Raw genomic sequence first — 19,626 nt, 5'->3', positions numbered from 1 at the left:
GACCCTGCATAGCTTCCGAGATCAGACATCAGGCTTATTCAGGGTGGCATGGCCGTAGACCATGGACCGTGGCTCAACTGGGGTGTGAACCCAGGACATTCTGTGTGTAAAGCAGGCGTGCTAACCGCTACACTATGGAATCACATCCTCATTTTAAAACATGAGATACCCTGAAGCTAGTTGGAAGCTCTGGCAGCTGGGTTTGATCGGCAGGACTCACCACAAGGTGACTAACACACAAAGCCAGCTTTTCATGAGTAGGAGGTGCTGGTGGCAACATGCCAGCATCTCAGGGCCTTTTCTCTAGGTTGGAGTCATTCAGGTTCCTCGAATCTTTTGTTGAAAAGATATAAGCCTGTTTAGCAATATGCCAAAAACACAGTAAAGCCCAATCTTTTTATCTACATGTGTTAAGATTGGAGGGAGAGCCATAAAGAACAGCCTTTTTCTGTTCTCAATTGAAACACACACACACTACTGTTTTGCACAGATTCACCACTGTTTTCCATCTGTTTATAATTGATATTAAGAACTTCTTCCACATCATTAAAAGTATTTGAGAACCTCATATTGCATGTGAAATGAAGCTTTACCACATTTAATGTTAGCCTTTCCCTTTTTTTGGACATTTGTATTGTTTTCATATTACTATTTTTCAAAGATGACAGTTTCAAGAGAATCTTAATTTCCTTTATGTTTTTTTTTTTCCTATGCAGGTTACATTCAGTATGCTGGAAATTTACAACGAACAGGTAATAGTGATTCTACATTTTGACACACAAATCTTAGCGACTCTGTAGCTTAATACACCTTAGGGGCTCATGTCACCTACCCTACAGGTAAAGTTCAAACTCCCAAGCCTGGCTTTGACCGCCCAGCCCTAACTCCCTCGCCAGCTTCATTTCACGTCCCTTATCTCCACATACTCTGTGCTTCAGCCTCGTAGAACTGTTCTTCCTTTCCGGAAAGTGTTTTTCCTACATCTATCTTTTCTCTGCCCTTAAAGAAACCACTAACCTTCAAGACCCAGCTCGAATGTCGCCTCCTCTGTACATCCCGAGGCAATTGACTTCCTGGGGTTATACCGGGGTTGCCAAACTGTATTGTCAGGGGCTAGGTGGTAAATATTTTAGGCTCTGAGGGCCACGTGGTCTGTTGCAACTACTCATCTCCACCCTTGTAGCACAAAAGTAGCCACAGACAATATGAAAATGGTGGGTGTGGCTGTGTACCCATAAAACTTTGGTTTTGGACCCCGGAACTTGAATTTCACATGATTTTCACATGTCACAAAATATTTTTCTTTTGATTTATTTAATTATTTTTTTTTTTAAGTCATTTAAAAATGTAGAAAGACAGTCTTACCTCAAGGATCTTATAGAAATAGGTGGTGAGCTGAGGGCAGGGCCACAGGCCACAGACTGCTTACTCCTACGGTAGTTAGAGTGTGGTTTCAAACCCCAGCTCTCTCATCGGCTAGCTCATGACTTTGGAAAAATCGCTATGTCAGAGCTGTTTGCTCATTAAGAAAGGAAGGAGTTTAGAATAAGACACTACGCATTGAGATGTACTAAGTTTTATATTTCTAACACAGTGCCTTGCAAACACTAGATCCTCAGCAAGTGTTTTCATTCTGCCCTTCCCCTTTGCAGTAATTATATTACATCGTAAAATTTTATGTACATATTTGTATCTCCGAAACAGCTAATTTTCTTGTGATGACCTTTCTGTTTGCAACTCTTAGTGCAGTGTTTGGTTTTAAATGGGTGCTCCCTAAGGGTTGCTGAGAAGATGAATTGACAAAGGGATCTATAATTATAAGTTTCTTATGGGCAGAGCCTATATCCTAACAGTTTTTGTGAACCTCAAGCAGTATGCGAAGGCTTGCACTTAATCAATCAATCAATAAATGTTATTGAAGAAATAAGTCTGTCAGTGTTTTTCTCTTTGTATTAAAGAGAGAAAATAACCATTTCTTACATGCTTTTATGAGTCATTTATTACAATTGAAGGTTGACAGTAAATACAAATGAGTTGCTAAGGTCCCTGATTTTCTATTTCTTTCAAGTTGATGGGCTTGGAGGACAGTATGGCTCCTTTATTTCATACCAGTAACGTTCAAAGAGCTACTTTATTTCCTCTATTACCAAGTTCTTAAGGGGAAGAATGGGGGAAAGGCAACTTGCTGTGGTCCCTATGACACCTATTTATGATGATAATCTCCCTGGAATTGTCTCCTTGTCTGTAAAATAGGAACGCTGGACATCCTAAGATGGTTTTCATGCCTCACAGTCTATGAGTCGCTGGTAGTTTGCCGTTAGGTACTTCCGCAGTCAATGAAAGCGAAGTTCATTAGACGCCTTTAATGTGTCAGATCATGCTAGACTCTGAGGGTGAAGAAAACCTAAAACATGATTCCTGCCATGGAGAAGTTCAGTGGAAGATATAACACCCACTCCAGACAGTAATGCATCATGTATGCTGTGGGAATGACAAACAGAAAGAGACAAGGGGGTAACTAATACTGCCCGGGCTGTTTTGTGTTTGTCAAGAGGAGTTAGACTGGGCCTTGGGAGATCTAGTTCATGAGCTTGGTGAGCACGAGGCAGGCTGGGGGCGGTGCAGATAGGGGCGCGTTAGGCATTAAGTTCAGGAATATATGGAAGTGCATGGCGTTTACGGGAACAGCAGGCGCCCTGTGAAGCTGGAGTTGGATATGGGGGGGGGTAGGCAATGCGGGAGGTGGGGCGCATCAGGAGATGAAGCCCAAGATAGGTTACCAAGAAGTGAAGAGCCTTCATCTAGCAGGCGATGGAGCAGCGACGGAGGATTTTACAAAGAAAGATAATTGATGGGCGTTTTAGAAGGTTTCTCCGTGGGCCCAGTGACGTTGGGTCTGAAGGAGCACCAACTAGAGGCAGAGTTGGGAGAGTCTCACGGTAACCTAGGTGAGTGATGAAGATCTCGTGACAATCATCAATTTTGACGTCCAGACACACCCTGGAGGGTCCTGGTCCAGGATCTGCCTTTGTCTGTGGGTCTCCACACTTGCATCCAGATAAACCTACTCGTTTTTTTTTTTTAACCTACTCGTTTTTAATAAGCCTTATTCAGTCACATCATCAACTTAGATACCACTTCCTACAATTCATATGACTCCATACAAGTTAGAGAAAAGGCTTCCTAGTGAAGGCAAAAGTTGTCTCTATGTCATGTCCCCTTATCTCTGGCCCTTATGTCTACCATCCTAATTTTGCTTGCCCAAACTCCTATCGGTGATCCTGCTCTGACTCTAGGACTCGAAGCCATGGAAAACTATTACGAAGAGAAAGCTGGGGATGTAACAAACTTCCCAAAGCTCTCATTGCTTGGAGACAGAGCCAGGACTAAGAACATAGGTCTCCCCATCCCCAGCCCGCCTCTCCCTGCACCACTGGACACAGACTGCTGCCTGCAGGGCCTCCAGATCTTCTGGGCTCCCACGGCACAGCCCCTCTTTGCCTCGTCAGAAGTGGCTTTTTGTGGGGAGAGGCAATATAGGCTTACACTGGAGCCCGTGATCCGAGTGTGACATCACGCAAATCTCCAACAATAAGATCCAGAGAATTAGCCATATTCTCTTGTTAGGTTTGACTGTAGCAACTTCTGTTTGGATCCAATAAGTTTCCCTGGGAATTCGAGGTTTCGGGGTGCTGAGATTTGTGGTAGCGTGATCAGCCCAGGCACAACGGGTCTTCTGCTTACATTAGGTGCTTTGAGTGTGACTAACTTCTGATTAATTTTCTTTTCATTTATCACTGTTCTCAGTAAAGTAAGCCTTCATTCCTTCGTAAGAGAGAATTACTGATAATACAGAAAGGGGCGAGGATGATTGGTTCTTGTAATATTTATAAAGGTGTTTCCAATCAAATAAAAACGGTTGAGGAGATGTCTAGGAGGGTGTTTATAAAGAAGAGAACAGTGTTCTCGAGCACAAAAGCTTCAGAAGCACCTATCTGAAGCCAGATACCTAGATGTCTGCTAAAACATGCTGGAGAAACACTTGCTTCGGTGCCCCAAACGCAGAGTGTCACACAGGAATTGTAAGCCCGCCTCCGGTTACCCTGTTCTGCCAACAAGCTTCATCGAGTGCCTACGATGTGTCAGGAACTACGTCATGATCTACTAGTGAAAAGACATGGTCCCACCCAAAAGGAGTTCACAATCTGGTGGGAGTGTGCTTAGTACTCGAAAATAATAAAACTTGAGTTTCTTTAAAAAAAAAAAAAAAGTTTCTGACTTCACTAATTCAACAGGTTTCCCTATTTTCTTGCTTGCCATTTCCCTGTTTCTTACTTAAATTATGAGGCTGTCTGGTACCTACAGAAATTTAACATACATTTATTAGTACAATAAATATTTGTTGAGCACCTAAGATATTCTAGGCAGAGCTCTAATAGCGAAGTAAAAAAAAAAAAAAATCTCTGCCTTCCTGAAGTTTACACTTTTAATTTTTTTCCCCACAGGTAAGAGATTTGCTATCTAGAACCAAGAAACCTGGAGGGCTAAAAGTGAGGGAAGATCAACAGCTGGGCTTTTATGTGGAGGGTCTGACGTCAGTGCCTTGCGAGAACTATGCGCAGATTGAAAGGCTGATGGAACAAGGGACAAAGATAAGGACCACGGCTTCGACCAGCATGAATGCCAGCAGCAGCAGGTCTCACATGGTCATCACCATTCAGTTCAAGCAGGTGAGGTTCAGCGAATGCCTCTGTCCTGCTCTCCCACCGAGGTGGCCCCTGGGAAAGGTTCCCATTAGCGTTGTGAGCTGGTGAGGGTTAGAGAATCCTTTCAGGTTCGACCTATGATGCTGGCGGCTACTTCCAACCACAGGCTGCAGGGTCGGGAGCAGGGGAGTGAGACACCTGTTCTCGTCCTGCCTCCCCTATGTCGGTGTCCCACCCTGGCGCCCCGACACAATGATGTCCAGCTTTGGGATCCTAGGGGACCACCAGAGATCGAAGCACCTTTCCTGTGTTTGGAAGTACCAAAATAGAGTCCTCGAGACCAGGTAAGCCAACCATACAGCTCTTCACGAACTTGAACCTTCGATACACTAGAGCACACTTTTCTCCTCCATCCTCCTTGGTGGGTATCAGAGAGTGATGTCTATAATGTCACCGGTTTGACTCAGAAATGCTTACGGTTGGCCCTCCACATGGCAGGTTCAGCATCCTTGGAGTCAACCAACCACAGATGGAAAATATTTGCAAATAAATAGGTTATGTTGTTGCTGACATGCACTACGTAGCTAGGCCTACCATGGCCGTGTGAGTGCTGAACATGTACGGACTTTTTTCTTGTCATTATTCCCTACATGATACAGTAGAACCACTATGAACATAGCATTTACATTGCATTAAATATAAGTAATCCAGAGATGCTTTAAAGTCTATGTGGGGATGTGTGTAGGTTATATGCAAACGGTACGCCATTTTACATAAAAGACAAATGTCCACAGATTTTTTTTTTCCTTGGGGGGGTCCTGGAACCATCGCCCGTGGATACTGAGGGATGACTGCATTCACAAAGCCTGAGCAAGCACATGAGTTCGCTGTGATTTCCCACCTCTGTCCCCTAAGCCGCAGCACTAGAAACAGACAATGTCATAAATGAAGGTTGTCCCACCCTAACTGGGAATAGTGAAAAAACACTGGACCGTATATGATTGTTGACCAGCTCTGGGAAATAACTTATGCTTCCTGAGTCCAGTTTCCTGTTCTGTAAGATAACATAAATCGCTCTCCTTACAGAAATGTTGGGAGGCTTAATGATACTGCGTTTTAAATAACTTTGTAGTCTACCACCATGCCACGCTGAACGAGCCTGATCCTGTCTCATCTCGGAAGCTAAGCAGGGTCGGGCCTAGTTAGTATTTGGATGGGAGACCACCTAGGAAGACCAGATGCTGTAGGTGTAAAAAAATAAAAAATAAGGGATCGTAAGCTGACAAGGTCCTTGCAATCTGTGAGGTCAACCAAGGGTTGCCTTGTCTAAAAATAAAATAAAGTAAAAGAACTTTGTAAATTTTGAAGTACTATTCACTTGATTTCATAATCTTAGTAAAATTCACGAATTCATATTTGTTTTGCTCTATTTTTTTTTAAACTTGTACTTTAGAGGCAAGAGAAGAAAGAAGCTGAAAAAAATGAACAGAGAGGTCTAGCGTCATACTGCTTATCGGAGTAATGACAACATTTGTCGCTGCATGCCAGGCGTGGTTAGAACCGCCGCATCTATTATGTCCCCACCCCACCCTCCCAACGTCCCGAGAGAGCCGTGAACCCTGTTTCACTGCCGAGAAGTAGAAACTCTGAAAAGCGAAGTCATTTGCTCATAGTTGTGTGACCGGCCAGGGATAACATTCTCTAACATTCTCAAACCCACGTTCTTTCCACTACACGACCGAACCATCTGGACAGTTACTTAGTTTGCAGATTTCATGGTATTTTATGTTTAAAATATGTATTGAGCATAGAAATACTAGAGCAGTCATTGGTATCTAATGTATCATTACTTTGTAGCTAATGTATCATAGCTTTGTAGAACTGGGACGGGGCGGCCGAGATATTTGGGCCTGGTAACGTCTTACTGGAAAATGTCATTGGAAAGAGGGTGGCGTTTTAATCTGTAAATTTTTTTATATCTTTTTTGAGTGTGAAATGTCATTAGAAAAAATTAATTTAAAATGTAAACTAACCATTTGCAATGACATGGATGGACCTAGAGGGTATTAGGCTGAGTGAAATAAGTCAGACAGAAAAAGATAAATACCATATGATTTCACTTATCTGCAGAATCTAAGGAACAAAAAGAACAAACTAGTCAGAAACAGACTCGCAAATGCAGTGGACAATTTGGTGATGGACAGAGGGGAGGAGGTTTGGGGGTTTGGGAGAATGGGGTGAAGGGTTAAAGAAGTACACATTAGTAAGTTGATAGCTGCACGGCACAGGGGATGCAGTTAGCTTTAATATACTGGCTAAGTGGAGGACCAGGGGAGGGAGGGAGCAATAGAGGGATCATTTTAAGAACTATGTAGATGTCTAACCAATGTACTGTACACCTGAAACTAAGATAAATAAAATGTAAACTAGATCAATTTCACGTGCGACCTGTGACTGTCCTGACCTTGTGACCTGTGGCCCCCCTGCAGGCATTTCCAGACAGAGGCCTCACCAAACAGTCGAGTATTAATTTGGTGGATTTGGCAGGAAGTGAAAGGCAGAAATCTTCAGGTTCTGAAGGAGACAGACTGAGAGAAGGATCACGAGTTAACTTAAGTTTGACCAACTTAGGAAATGTTATCAGGTAAATAGTCAACGGATAGGTATTTGTACCATAAAAATGGCCTCCGATATCAAAAATGGGGATAATCTTGGTTCATCACCGTTGTCACCAGTGCACGCCTGGTCCTCTTATATATTTTATTTTAAACTGATTGATTTTTAATAAAATGAATACTAATGAAACTGCCACCCAACCCACGAAATAGTCGGTATTGCTTTCCTGCGTTTCCCTGGAAGGTGACCGCCATCTTCAACTTTATGTTTACCCTCTGTCTGTCTCTCTCCTTCTCTTCTTTCTCTCATCCTTTCTTGTTTTATCACATGCGAATTCATTATTCGGTGGCACCCATTTTCGAACTTTATAAAAGTGTGATTTATTATATTGTCTTCTGGATCTTGCTTTTAAAAAGTTATTAAGGTATAAATGACATAAAGTGCTCAAATTTTAAGCGTGCAGTTTTAGTTTTGTAGACGTGTATATCTATGTCATTACCACCCCTATGAAGATATAGAGCATTTCCAAAACCCGGAGCTCCCTTATCCCCCCTCCTCGCTTTTACTCCCACTGAAATGAATTGCCTAACTGATGTTATGGTTATGGTTTATAATTTGCATTTTTGTGTCTTAAGGAGATTAGTTAGAAAGATCTCTACCTACATTATACTTAAGTTCCTATCCATCTGGAGTTGATTTCCGGGTGTAGTATAAGGTAGGCATTCTTTACGGTACTTTTTCCTTATAGATGACCAGTTTTTCCGGTTACATTTGTTGAATAGTCCCTTTTCTCCCCAGCGATCTACTCTGTTACCTGTCATACGTCAGAATTTAATATATGCTTAACGCATTCTTGGCTCTTTAATCTGTTCAGTTGGTCAAAATCTAGATACAATAGATATTTTATTTTCTTATCTGATAATACACAGATCCTCATCCCACTTATGCAATTGTTGATATGTAATTTAATCCTATTTTTCTTTAATCTCAAAAGGCTTTCTTACTACTTTATACAGTGTTTATGTACATTAATTCCCTCTATTATTCATTCCTTCTTAAATCTCGGAGCTGCTATCTAAGATCAATTTCTTTCTTTATTCTTTGAGGATCATTTGTTGATGACAAACGCCCAGTTTTCTTTCCTAAATCTGCTAGATTCTTTAGATTTCTTTTCTGTGACGATTTCTCAGAGATGGGAGTGCCTCCCTCCCCCATCCCCACTCTCTTCAATGCCAGCACTGCCTCCTCTGTAGTCCCCTAAAGCAGGGGTCCCCCACGCCTCGGGCCGCAGACTGGTACTGGCCCACGGCCTGTTAGGAACCTAGGAACCGGGCCGCACAGCAGGTGAGTGGCAGGCAAGAGAGGGAAGCTTCATCTGTATCTGCAGCCGCTCCCCAGCACTAGCGTCACCGCCTCAGCTCCACCTCAGATCACAGGGCATTAAATTCTTATAGGAGCTCCGGTCCCTGGTGCCAAAAAGGTTGGGGACCGCTGCAGAGCAGGGTGGGGACTGAGACATTCGCTTCTCACTCACTCTTACTCTGGTGCTGTCATCATACTGGCTGTTCCCAAGGCAATGTGACAGACAGGGAGAAGGGCTGACCCCACCCCCGTACCCATCCGCACACTGCCCGCCCCACACGCTCTTCATCAGACTCTAACCCTTCTCTACACGCAGATTCACCATAGCCCGCGGGGTTTTCCTGCAGGTTTGGGGCGGGGCTGCTTCCTCAGTCTGGGCTTCCTCTGCACAGGTTTCTCCAGGGTTGACAGGGCAGAAGGAGCCAGCGGCCTGTGCTGCTTAGCTAACTTGCTTCAGCATCTTTGCACAAAAGGCGTCCCAATGATTGGATATGATTTAGAGTCATGTCTCAGATCTATGGGGTCCAAGAGGGGACTTGAGGGGTGTTCCTGACCTAGCCCCAAGGAGGCAGAGGGCTTCCTGAAACATTCTTTTAATTTAATTGGCTGTTTGTGTTTGTGTTTTTGTTTTTTTGTTTTTTCCAGTGCTCTGGCCGACGCAGCCATGGGGAAGAAAGTCTTGCATGTTCCCTACAGAGATTCTGTTTTGACCAAACTGCTGCAGTCTGCCCTGGGCGGGAACAGCAGAACCACTTTGGTAAAATGGCTTTCTTATAAGCTCGTGGGCCCATTCGGCTATTATTATTATTGTCGTTATTATTAAAACCATTCTCCACGTACCACTAAAATAGCTCTTTGCGTTTACATAGCACATTCTTACTTACTGCCTCATGACTCCTGGAGTTCGTTCTACTGTGGTGTTCAAAGAAACTTTCTACGTTGCTAATTTTGCTTTTTAATTTATCTTTTCTGTAGTTTTCAGGTTCTCTACAAGGAACATGTATTACTTTTATTATCAGGAAAAAAACTAATAGTTTTAAAAAATAACAGTTATATTCTAAATCAGCAGTTATTTCATGGCAAGTCTAGAAATCAGTTTGACTGTGTTAGATGCCAGGCAGATGCTCATTCTGCAGAGCAGCTGAATCATGTCACCTCAGCAAAGACTCCAGACTCTCATTACTGAATGTTGGCCAAGTGGGTAAAATCTGGGACCTCCTAAAATTAGAGATCTTTGCTCTTCAGCTTTGGGTGCAGGAAGAGATAAAACCAGGCAAAGTCTTACCTCTACCCTTGTGCCGGCCTCCGGTCTGCTGCCCCGGACAGAAGTGCTCACTGCAGGGGCCTGTTACACACGCTTCTCTCCAGACACAGCCCTACTTTTTATCATTTAATCTCGCCTATTTTGAAGTATTTTCTTTTACAATTTTTCTGCTTGTCAGTACCTGTCGGCCTCAATGGGACATTCCCCAAGAACCCAAAATAAAAGCGGCCCATCGATGCCCTCTGATCAGAGGCTACAGAATCTAACGGGTCTGAGCAGGTGTGTGCATCACCCATCACCTGAGAGGGATGACCTCCAGATCTGTGGACGAGGCCCTTAATAAAAATGCTGTGGTGGGCAGGAGGTCGAGGTGGTCATTGGTCATCTCAGGAGGCAAATAAAAAAGAGAATCTGCAAAGCCGATGTCCAAGCTCTAGAGTTTCTATGGTGCCAACCCCAGTTCCAGCATATTTACCTTAAAATCTCATTTTCTTTATTTCTAAAGTGGACATAACAACATCCACTTGAAAATAGACAGTTCCCAGCTTACAATAGTTCGATCTAACAATTTTTCAACTTTTAAGATGGTGCTAAAGCAGTACGCATTAAGTAGACACCATACCTCGAATTATGACCCTCGATCCTTTCCCGGGCTAGTGACCTGTGGCAGATCATTAGCATATTCTCTTGGGCGGCTGGGCGGCGAGCCGCAGCTCTGTCAGCCAAGAGATCACAGCATCAACGAGACCGGTACTCTTTACAGTGGGCTGTTTTGCCAGCGTTTTTTGGATGTTGTGTTTTGTTTTCACACCCTCTCGTGTCTACAAAACACCCATGTGTCTCCCGCTTCTGGTGGGAAGAGGAGGAGGAAGGCGTTTACTCTTGAGATGAGACTCAAGATAACTGCCCAGCCGTAGGCTAATGTGAGTGACCTGAGCATGTGTAAGGTCGGCAAGGAGAAGCTAGGCGTTCGGTTGGTTAGGTGCTAGGCGTTCGGTTGGTTAGGTGTATTAACTGCATTTTTGACTTAGGATATTTTCAACTTGCGACGGGGTTATGGGGATGTAACCCCATCGCAAGTTGAGGAGCATCTGTTTTGCTGTGGTGATTAAGTGAGCTGATATGAAGGGACAAGTTTTGAAAGCTGCAAAGCTAAACAAAGATACAGGATTTTTCACCAGACTCCTGTGCCACCACGTAGGCAGTGACATTCCCTCCTGTTCACCCTCATGGGCCTGCCCACCTCCACCTGATCAAAAGGTTTGTTTTCTCACTCAAATGCTAGGCAATTAATCCAAAGTTGATAGCCAGACTTGAGACTGTACGAGTGGCTCCCGGGTCATAAGCAAGTTTTACTGGTCTCTGCACTGCCAACATTCAGCTGTCATTTAAGCCCTGAGCAAGTCCGCTGGGACTCAGTGCTGAGGGCAGGGGGCTGCGAGGTCTGCGGCACAGGTGTTCCAGGTAGTTGGGGCCGGTTCAAGCCCCACCTCTGCCAGTTATCATCTGGGTGACCTTGGGCATGTTATTTTTCTCTCAGCCTCAGTTTTCTGAGTTGTAAAGTTTGAATAATATTGTAAATTACAAGATGTTCTACGAATGTCAGCTGTATAAGATCAACAATAAACCCCTACGTAAAAAATGAAAACTAAAAGGGATATTTCTTACAGATAGCGGCCATAAGTCCAGCTGACATCTGCTACGAGGAAACTTTATCGACATTAAGATATGCTGAAAGGTACATTTATGAAAACTTCTCATCTGTAGGGTTCCGAGTTCTAGATCTGACAAACTCTTCCAGTGCCCTTGATACAGGTGGCATTGGGGGAATGGGTCCAGGAGAAGGCAGAACGGAATGATTCACAAGAGAAGAGTGAGAGGCAATGAAACAGAGGAGACAGAACTGGCAACTCAGGGCCCCCTGTGCCTGCCATTGTCACTCCAGTTCTGGGTGGGGGAAGAGCTCAGACCAGCGGGAGGAACATGGTGCCAGTCCTAATGGGGTTGGGTGCCGGTCTCCCTACAGGTTCCGCCAAGTAGCACAGCCATCCACAGATTCCTCCTTTTGTCACATGGGACAGTAGGGAACAGTGGCAGGCAGGGGGTTTCTATACCAAGAATAGGTGAACACAACCATGTAAGAGGCAACTTCCAAGGTTGGCGACCAGCCGCCAGCTCTGCAGCTTTCCCTGTGTTGGTTCTCATTTCCCCAGGCCCCATATGCAGACCAGACCCTTTGGAGGAGGCCCATAGGTCACAGGTCTCTCTTCTCGGGGAGGGGCTGTCACTGCCAGGTCCCTTCCTGGCTGACTGGCCTGGGAAACAGGCCCACAGAGTTAGCCTTGGCTGGAGGCTGTGGCCGAGCCACTTCCTGCTTTCCAAGGCAGGCACTTGGTCCCCACCTCTCCTGACCCTTGTTAGAAAGAGGAGGGGTAGAAGCCTCTGACCAGAGGCCAAATCCCCTGCAGCCACCACACCTCCTTCCCGTCCACGCAGCAGACATTGAGAACCTGGCCTGCAGCGCCCTATCAGGTCCAGATGGGGACTTGGAATTCTCGGGCCTGTGTGCCAGGCACCTGGAGCTGGCTTGTGAAATGAAACTTACTGGCCTACGCTGTCACTCATCAGCTCTACAGGCTGGCGCGTGGGACAGAACCTGGCCCCATCAGCTACGGGACCTGAACCTCCCTGCCCATTACCTCGCACAGTGAAGGGGGCAAGGGACCACACATGAACCACTCCTGGCAAAGTTCTGCCCAACACGTGGTTGATGCTCAAAAAACATTAGTTATTATGCCACCAAGCATGCGCCACCACCACCGCCCCCCGCCCCCCGGTGTTTCCTTTGGCCCTCTACTTGGAGAAGGAGCCCCTTGCATTTTATTGACAAATATGTGCATTCTCATTCTTTACCGTGCAGCCTCAATATTATTTTACTCAATTAAATGTCTCCTCCCAGCACTGGCACCACAAAATAAGCACGTTAGGTCAAGTTCTGTCTTTCCTAATATCAAGAACGCTCGTTTTCTCTCCGCTTATCAAATGCAAATCTCTTGTTGGCCGTCTTTACCTGAGAGACTGTGTGTTGCAGAGGAAAGAGAAGACGGTACCCAGAAGTCCTGGGCTCCGGTCCCAGATCTGCCACTGACTGTGTGACTTGGGGCAAAGTTCATAAACACTCAGGTTCTCAGTGAAAGGAGTCAGGTTGCCAGATTTGCAAATAAAAATACAGGGTGCCTAGTTAAACGTGAATTTTAGATAAACAGCCAGTAATGTTTCAGCATAGGGGTGGCCTGTGCAATATTTGGGGGCATCCCATATTTTCTCTGGCAGCACTAGACAGGAGTGAACTTGATAACCTCTAACCCCCTCTTAGCCTGGTGCACTCGGCAGAGCAGTCGCTGACGCCCCAGGGTCTGAGTTACTACAGTAGCGGCAGCGATTGAACAGATTCTTTTCATTAACTGAGCCCAATTGGCTGAGCGTGTTGAGAGCCCAGGACAGGTCAGGGGCTGGGCCCTGGCTGAGCGACTTGTGTTTATCTGAACCACTGAAGTCCCTTAAAGGTTTACTGGAGACTCACAGGGTGGAACCTGGAATCGCCTCAGGGTGAAAGGTTCCCACTTTGACTGTGTGAGATTAGAGCAGGCTCAGCTTCCGGCTAGCGCTCCAATGGAGCTGTCCCAACGGCAGGGGCTTCCAGGCCTGAGTGTGTGTCCCTCTCTGCACATAACAGGGCTAAAAAGATCCGGAACAAAGCCATGGTCAACACTTACACGCTGACGAAAGAGTCGAATGCCGAGAACAGCACACTGCGGCTCGGGTGCAGACGCTCCAGGATGGCAGGTAAACTGAGTCAGGAGTCAACCCTGAGTCCAAGCCAGAGAGCTGGGAGCTGGAGGAGGGACCAGCATGGGGCCTGGGGTGGGCACCTGGTCAGTCTGAGCAGCGCCCAGCGCAGGCCAGGGGCACCGTGGCCTTGTTGAGGACATTTTGGCCCTGACCTTGGAAGAAATCACTTTGAGATAAACGTAGATCCACATGTGGTTGTAAGAAATCATGTCCCTGCTCTTTTTAAATTGTCATTTTAGTCTCATTATCTTGCCATTTTTATTTCGAGGCCATTGTTTCTCCTGGGACTTTTTCCTCACCAGAGTTGGATGGTGGCCATTTAACATTCATTCTGATGGCCTCACGGTTAAGTGATGTTCCAAGCTCAAGCAGCATTAGCGGCAGTGTATTCGAAGATGCTCAGCCCTGGCCACACATTAGAGTCACCTGGTGACCGGGCCAATGAATCAATTCTTAAAGTGTCCAGGTGACTCCCCTGTGCAATTAGCAAGAACCGCTGCTTCTGGTGAAGGCAGCATGGAGGTACATATAATCTCATGCACATTAATAATTTAGAATGAGATGGATAAAAAAGGCAAAATATGAAACCAAGTAGAATTCGTAAAAGTGTTCGGCATGGAGACACTTGTGCCAGCACTGAGGCCCCACAGTCGCCATCCTGCCTTCGCCACCCCCGCCCCTCCCCCACTCCAGAGCAGCGCTACTGCCCCAAACATGGTCCCAGAGCAGCGCTACTGCTCCCCGCCCCCACGCTGCCTCCATGACCGGCCCCACCTGGCACATCTCCGAGTCCCGGCCCCCAGACTCACGAAGACTTTAGCTCCAGCAAAGCCACCTCCTGGTCTAGGCGTGGCTCTGCTTGGCCACAGGTCTCTGTACCATCAAAATCTGGACACGCTCGACTTATATATAGCATCTCATTTCCGTTATTCACAAGCAAAGACACAGACTATGTGAAAAACGACGTAGGATAAACCGTTCTTCCCGAATCCCCTGGCCTTGGAGGAATGTCCGGTAACCACGGCGTCAAACGAAACGCTCTCGCTTGCCCATACCAACAAAAAACAGCATGGAGCCTCACGCCTCCCCGCGGGGCCCTTCTTGCTCTAGTTTCCTATGAATTAAAAGGTGGTCATGCTCTGTAGAACTTACCGAGCGATTTCTTCTGCATGCGTCGGTGCAGTCCGCTCCCCCACTCCTGCCGAGAGCCCCCACGGCCCCACCTAGCACGGAGCCGAGGTTTCCTGCAGCCTCACCTTCGACGCCCGCGACCTGCTGCTTAAGTCCCTCCCTCCCCGCAGAGCAGTCGGCCCACTCGCTGGCAGAGCACGGGCTGCGCACTGATCAGCTGACCTGGGCGCACCAGCTGGAGCAGGCTCGGGAGGAGTGGCGGCAGCACTACGTGGCCATCGCCCAGGTGAGATCCATCGCCCAGGTCAGATCCATCGCCTGCAGCTGTGGAGGCCGACGGCCCGGGCGGTCAGGTGGATGACGGGGGTCAGGTTTTCCTCACCACATGTGCAGTATATGAAATGTGACATATGACTTACGATAATATTCTTGGCAGGGCGTGAAAGGGAAGGCAGCCGAGAGATCTGGGTGCGTATCGATGATGAGACTGAGGATAAAGTTCGAGGCTGTTGTCGTGAGAGTTTAGGGAGAATTTGAGGACTTGTCCTCTGGGGGCCTTATGTTTGTGCCCTGAACCATGGTATCCCTCCTGGCATTCCCTACCGATTCCAGACCATAGATGGGCTGGGATGCGAATTCCCCAGACGAGTCAGGGAGATGCCGGCTCTGCCTCCCGGCAACACTGCACCCCCACCGCGACCTTGCTCCCTAAAGCCACTGGGCTCTGAGCGAACCCCCAAGTCATGAGCCAGTCTTGGAACACTTTGGGAGTGATGGCGGGGGGGTGTCCAGTGTGGCTTCTGAAAGGCTCATAAACCCTAGAATGCGAGTCCAGCAGTAGGGTGGGGTGGGGTGGGGATCCACTCACTGGGAGGCCAGGTCCGGTTAGTGACCAAGGATTCTAGACGGACGGGCACAACAAGGGGTGCAGGAGGTGCCATTCAAGTAGCAGTCTACGTAGCGGGTCGCCAGGTCAGGTAGGATTCAGGGTACACAGGATTTTGTGTTCTCGCAGACAGTAAAACGGGAAGGATTTTTATCCTCTTTACTCTTTATTGGAATTTCTAGATTTAAAAGCTTTCCTTGTGCCTGAATAGTTTATTCCAGTTCTGTTTGACAACCCGCTACGAGTGCAATGCCCATCAATACCGCACTGAAGAATGGCAAGCGTTCGGGCGGCCGGGAGGGGGCGACGCAACATGCCGTTGCCGACGGCATCTGCTTGTCAGTGGGCTAAGCCTCCAGGACTTGGGGACATGAAATTTGGGTAGCAAGTTAAGTGGAGACCGGGGAAGGATTACCCAGGTGGGGCGACAGAGTGGGGACACCTGGGGACACCAGGAGCCTGAAGAAATGGTGGGGGTAGAAGTCAGAGTGGAGGGGCTAATGCGAGGGCCGCTGGGAAGAAGGGACAGAGTCAGAAACGCTCCGGGACGCCCTGTCCCGATGAACGCAGGCCCCTGACCGCTAACCTGCCCAGGGTCTCACCCCTGCGATGCCCCTGGCCCCACTCGCCTTTCCTCCCCGAGTTTGCTTCGCCAGCTGATCGGACAGGAGGCAGAGACAGACGGCGCTGATGAGAAGTGGGAGGGAAAGGAAGGCTCCGCCCCCCAGCGCGCCGGCCGGGGCTGGTGACAGGAACCCTCTCTGTTTCTCCTCCAGGAGCGGCAGATGATGAAGACCGTCCCCCACCTCCTCAACGTCAGCGAGGACCCGCAGCTCACCGGGGTCCTCAAGCACTTCCTCCAGGCTGGTACTCACCCCTCCTTACTCTGGCCCTGCTCGTGCCTCTTGCCCCATGAGAGAGTCTCTTTTTTCTTTTTCTTTTTCTTTCTTATTGCGGTAAAATATGTATAACATAAAATACACCATGACAACCATTTTTAAGCGTACAGTTCAGTGGCATTAAGGACATTCGCATTATGGTGCAAGCATCACCCCAGCCATCCCCACGACTTCTTCGTCTTTCCCAGCTGAAACTCTGTCCCCATCAAACAGTGACTCCCCACGCCCCCGCCCCAGCCCCTGGCAACCACCATCCTTCTTCCTGTCTCTGTGATTTTGATTATTCCAGGTACCTCATACAAGGGGAATCCTACAGTATTTGTCTTTTGCGGCTAGCATACTTCACTTAGCATAATGTATGTCCTCAGGGTTCATCCATGTTGTAGCACGTGCCGGGATTTCCTTCCTTTTTAAGGCTGAACCACACTCCCTTGCACGTGTGTGCCATGTTCTGTTTATCCATCCAATCGCTGGAAAATGGCACTGGTGTCGTGGTAACAGCTAGCTCTCCCCGCCCTAGCCCTGAGAGCACCCGAGACAGGAGAGGGCTGGTGTGGATGGCAGAGGGGGACAGCCCCCAGGAGGTCCAGGTGTCGCTCTTGGCCTTGTCCTCAGGGTCAGTCACTGGACAGAAACGGAGCCTCACAGACCAGGACTTTCCCTGTGGCCGGGCTTTGGGGCATCTCATAAGGCTCGGACTCAACAGCTCTTCCTCCAGAATTACTTATGAAGAGGTGAAACTTTGAAAAGGTTAGGAATCCCACAAAAAAGGCAGAAAGTAAAACAATTATCTATAAGCCAAGGTGATGTCCAAGTACCATTATGATTAAAACTCCCGGTGGAGGATTCCCTTCACGCCATCCTATTGGAAAGAAAATGGCACCTCCCCAACATCAGCCGTGTTAACTTAAGGTCAGATCCAGAAAATTTTTGAAAATAAGTTATCCTAATTCTTTTCAGGCTCATGTGATGCTGGTCGAGCTGCTTCAAATGCCATCAGTCTTCAAGGTCTGGGGTAAGTTTACGTAAACTGTCTTTGTCTGGCATTAGAGACTTTTGTGGGACGACCAAGAACATGAAATACCAGCCCTTCCTCAGCCACCTTCTCTGGCGCTTACGGAAGCTTCAGGAAGCTCCGGGCTTTCCCGCTCTCACCCAAACCCCTCCTGCTTCTCTCACTTTGTCTCTTTGGCTCTGATCTTGGGAGAAAAGGGCAGGTCAGTTGCTAGACTATAAATAGACAGTAGTAGATCTGTCCCGGAAATGAAGAGATTTAAAGGACAGGCATATTACAGGCCTCTCACGGTCACCGCCAAAAGCTAAAGCATCTTCAGATCACCGTGTCTGGAGCCCTCACTGCTGGACTAACGGGAAGCCCAGACTTTGAGGTGATCCCCTCCCCAAGGAGCCCCTGTGGAGCCACCATGGAGCCCTGTGGTGGGTTTCATAAGCTCAGAGCTGTCTCCCACCTTTGTGGCCTCTCTACTCGGGGGGCCTCTGCTCTGGGGCAGCCTCTCCTCCTTCCAGGACCACTGTGTCCTGACTGCCCACAGATTCCAGCCACTAGGCTTGCTCAGCTATCAGCTCTTACAGAGCGAGGCCTTACTGATCATCCCCGCACCTCAGCCCCCACCCCCAAACCCCCTGGGCACACGGGCCCTGGGGGGCGGTGTGTAGGGTGGGCGTCAGTACTGACTGAGGGGCCAGTTGGTGCCGCCTCACTCTGCACCACCAGCTTCCAGCCCTTTCTCTCAATTCTTCCAGGGGGCTCCCCTCATCTCCCTTGTCAGGCACTTCCTGTGGGGACCCCCAGTCTAACACTCAGGTGTAAGTGGATGAACTCTCCCACAGGATCTCTGGGCCCCAAGTAAACAAGGGCTATGGTCGGACATGCATCACAATGTCCAGAACATTTCGTGACAGCCAAGGAGTCCAGGAACGTTCTAGAACAGCCTAGATCATTCAAGACACACAGATGACCTAGGGGCAGACAATCTGGCAGCTCTGATAGGCAGCCTCAAATCTTAGATAAAGTCTGGATTTGTATAATAAAGACCCAGAAATAGAACTAAACCGCCCTGTAAAGGCTCATTATCGTCGCCCTCCCAAGTCTCCCTGACACATCTTTGTTTTCTTCTCATTTCTCCTCCATCAGTCCCGCCACCCAGGGAGGGTCCCCGCCTCTAGCTCTGACCCCTGTGACCTCAGCTTCTGTCTGGCAGCTCTTGGCACTCAGTTGATGTTGGCTCTATTAATACGAGGATTGCTTGGTTGTCTCCCACTCCGTGTGCAAGGTCCCTCTGCACCCACTTCTCCATCCCGCCCACCGAGGGCCACAGCATGCGGGAGCCCCACAGATGCTTTCTGCCCCCCCAGCAGCTGGTGATCTCACTTCAGTGTGCAAATGAGACGGAACGACCTAAACCGTTCGCTAAAGTCACAATTCTGTGGATCACTTAGACAAATTCTTGTCTTTTTAGAATTTCGGATAAACACGCTTCCTTCACAAATTCAGATGGTAAAGTGACAGTCACTCCACATGGCAAATGCAAGGTGGTTGTTAACGGGGTGCCCATCGCCACCAAGACGAAGCTGCAGCATTTGGTAAACTGTCCTGCGAGCCCACAGGATTTCCTAAGGCCGCCCAGAGAGAGCGCTAGAGTGGGGGCTGGGTGGGGCTTGGGGTTACCTGCCTTTAGTCCCTCTGCTGTGGTAACACGATAGTGACAATAATGATGTGTCACAGCTGTGGAGCCGGGAGAGCTGACTCCTCACCTACAAATAGAGGGGCCAATTAGATGAGCACCAAGACCCCATCAAGCTCTAACGTTTAGACACTTTAGATTTTTAAACGCCTGCTATTGGGAGGGACCGCATGGTACCCAGCAAACATCGGGCTCTCTGACCCCT

At 47.8% G+C, this 19,626-nt stretch overlaps 1 protein-coding gene across 1 annotated transcript in view; it reads left to right on the top strand.

Moving 5' to 3' along the window:
• The window catches only part of LOC105292604 (kinesin-like protein KIF28P), a 66,904-nt gene that overhangs the window by 26,659 nt on the left and 20,619 nt on the right, over window positions 1-19,626 (top strand). Inside the window, exons 4-13 of the mRNA XM_011360872.2 lie at window positions 717-752; window positions 4,506-4,730; window positions 7,196-7,350; window positions 9,330-9,441; window positions 11,619-11,686; window positions 13,685-13,794; window positions 15,102-15,217; window positions 16,594-16,684; window positions 17,677-17,731; window positions 19,197-19,320. Of these exons, the coding sequence (XP_011359174.1) occupies window positions 717-752; window positions 4,506-4,730; window positions 7,196-7,350; window positions 9,330-9,441; window positions 11,619-11,686; window positions 13,685-13,794; window positions 15,102-15,217; window positions 16,594-16,684; window positions 17,677-17,731; window positions 19,197-19,320 (1,092 nt within the window). The remainder of the gene's footprint in view (window positions 1-716; window positions 753-4,505; window positions 4,731-7,195; window positions 7,351-9,329; window positions 9,442-11,618; window positions 11,687-13,684; window positions 13,795-15,101; window positions 15,218-16,593; window positions 16,685-17,676; window positions 17,732-19,196; window positions 19,321-19,626) is intronic.

The sequence above is a fragment of the Pteropus vampyrus genome, unplaced genomic scaffold (assembly GCF_000151845.1).
Source record: "Pteropus vampyrus isolate Shadow unplaced genomic scaffold, Pvam_2.0 Scaffold60, whole genome shotgun sequence".
NCBI lineage: Eukaryota > Metazoa > Chordata > Mammalia > Chiroptera > Pteropodidae > Pteropus > Pteropus vampyrus.
This window is presented reverse-complemented; position numbering and strand designations above follow the sequence as displayed.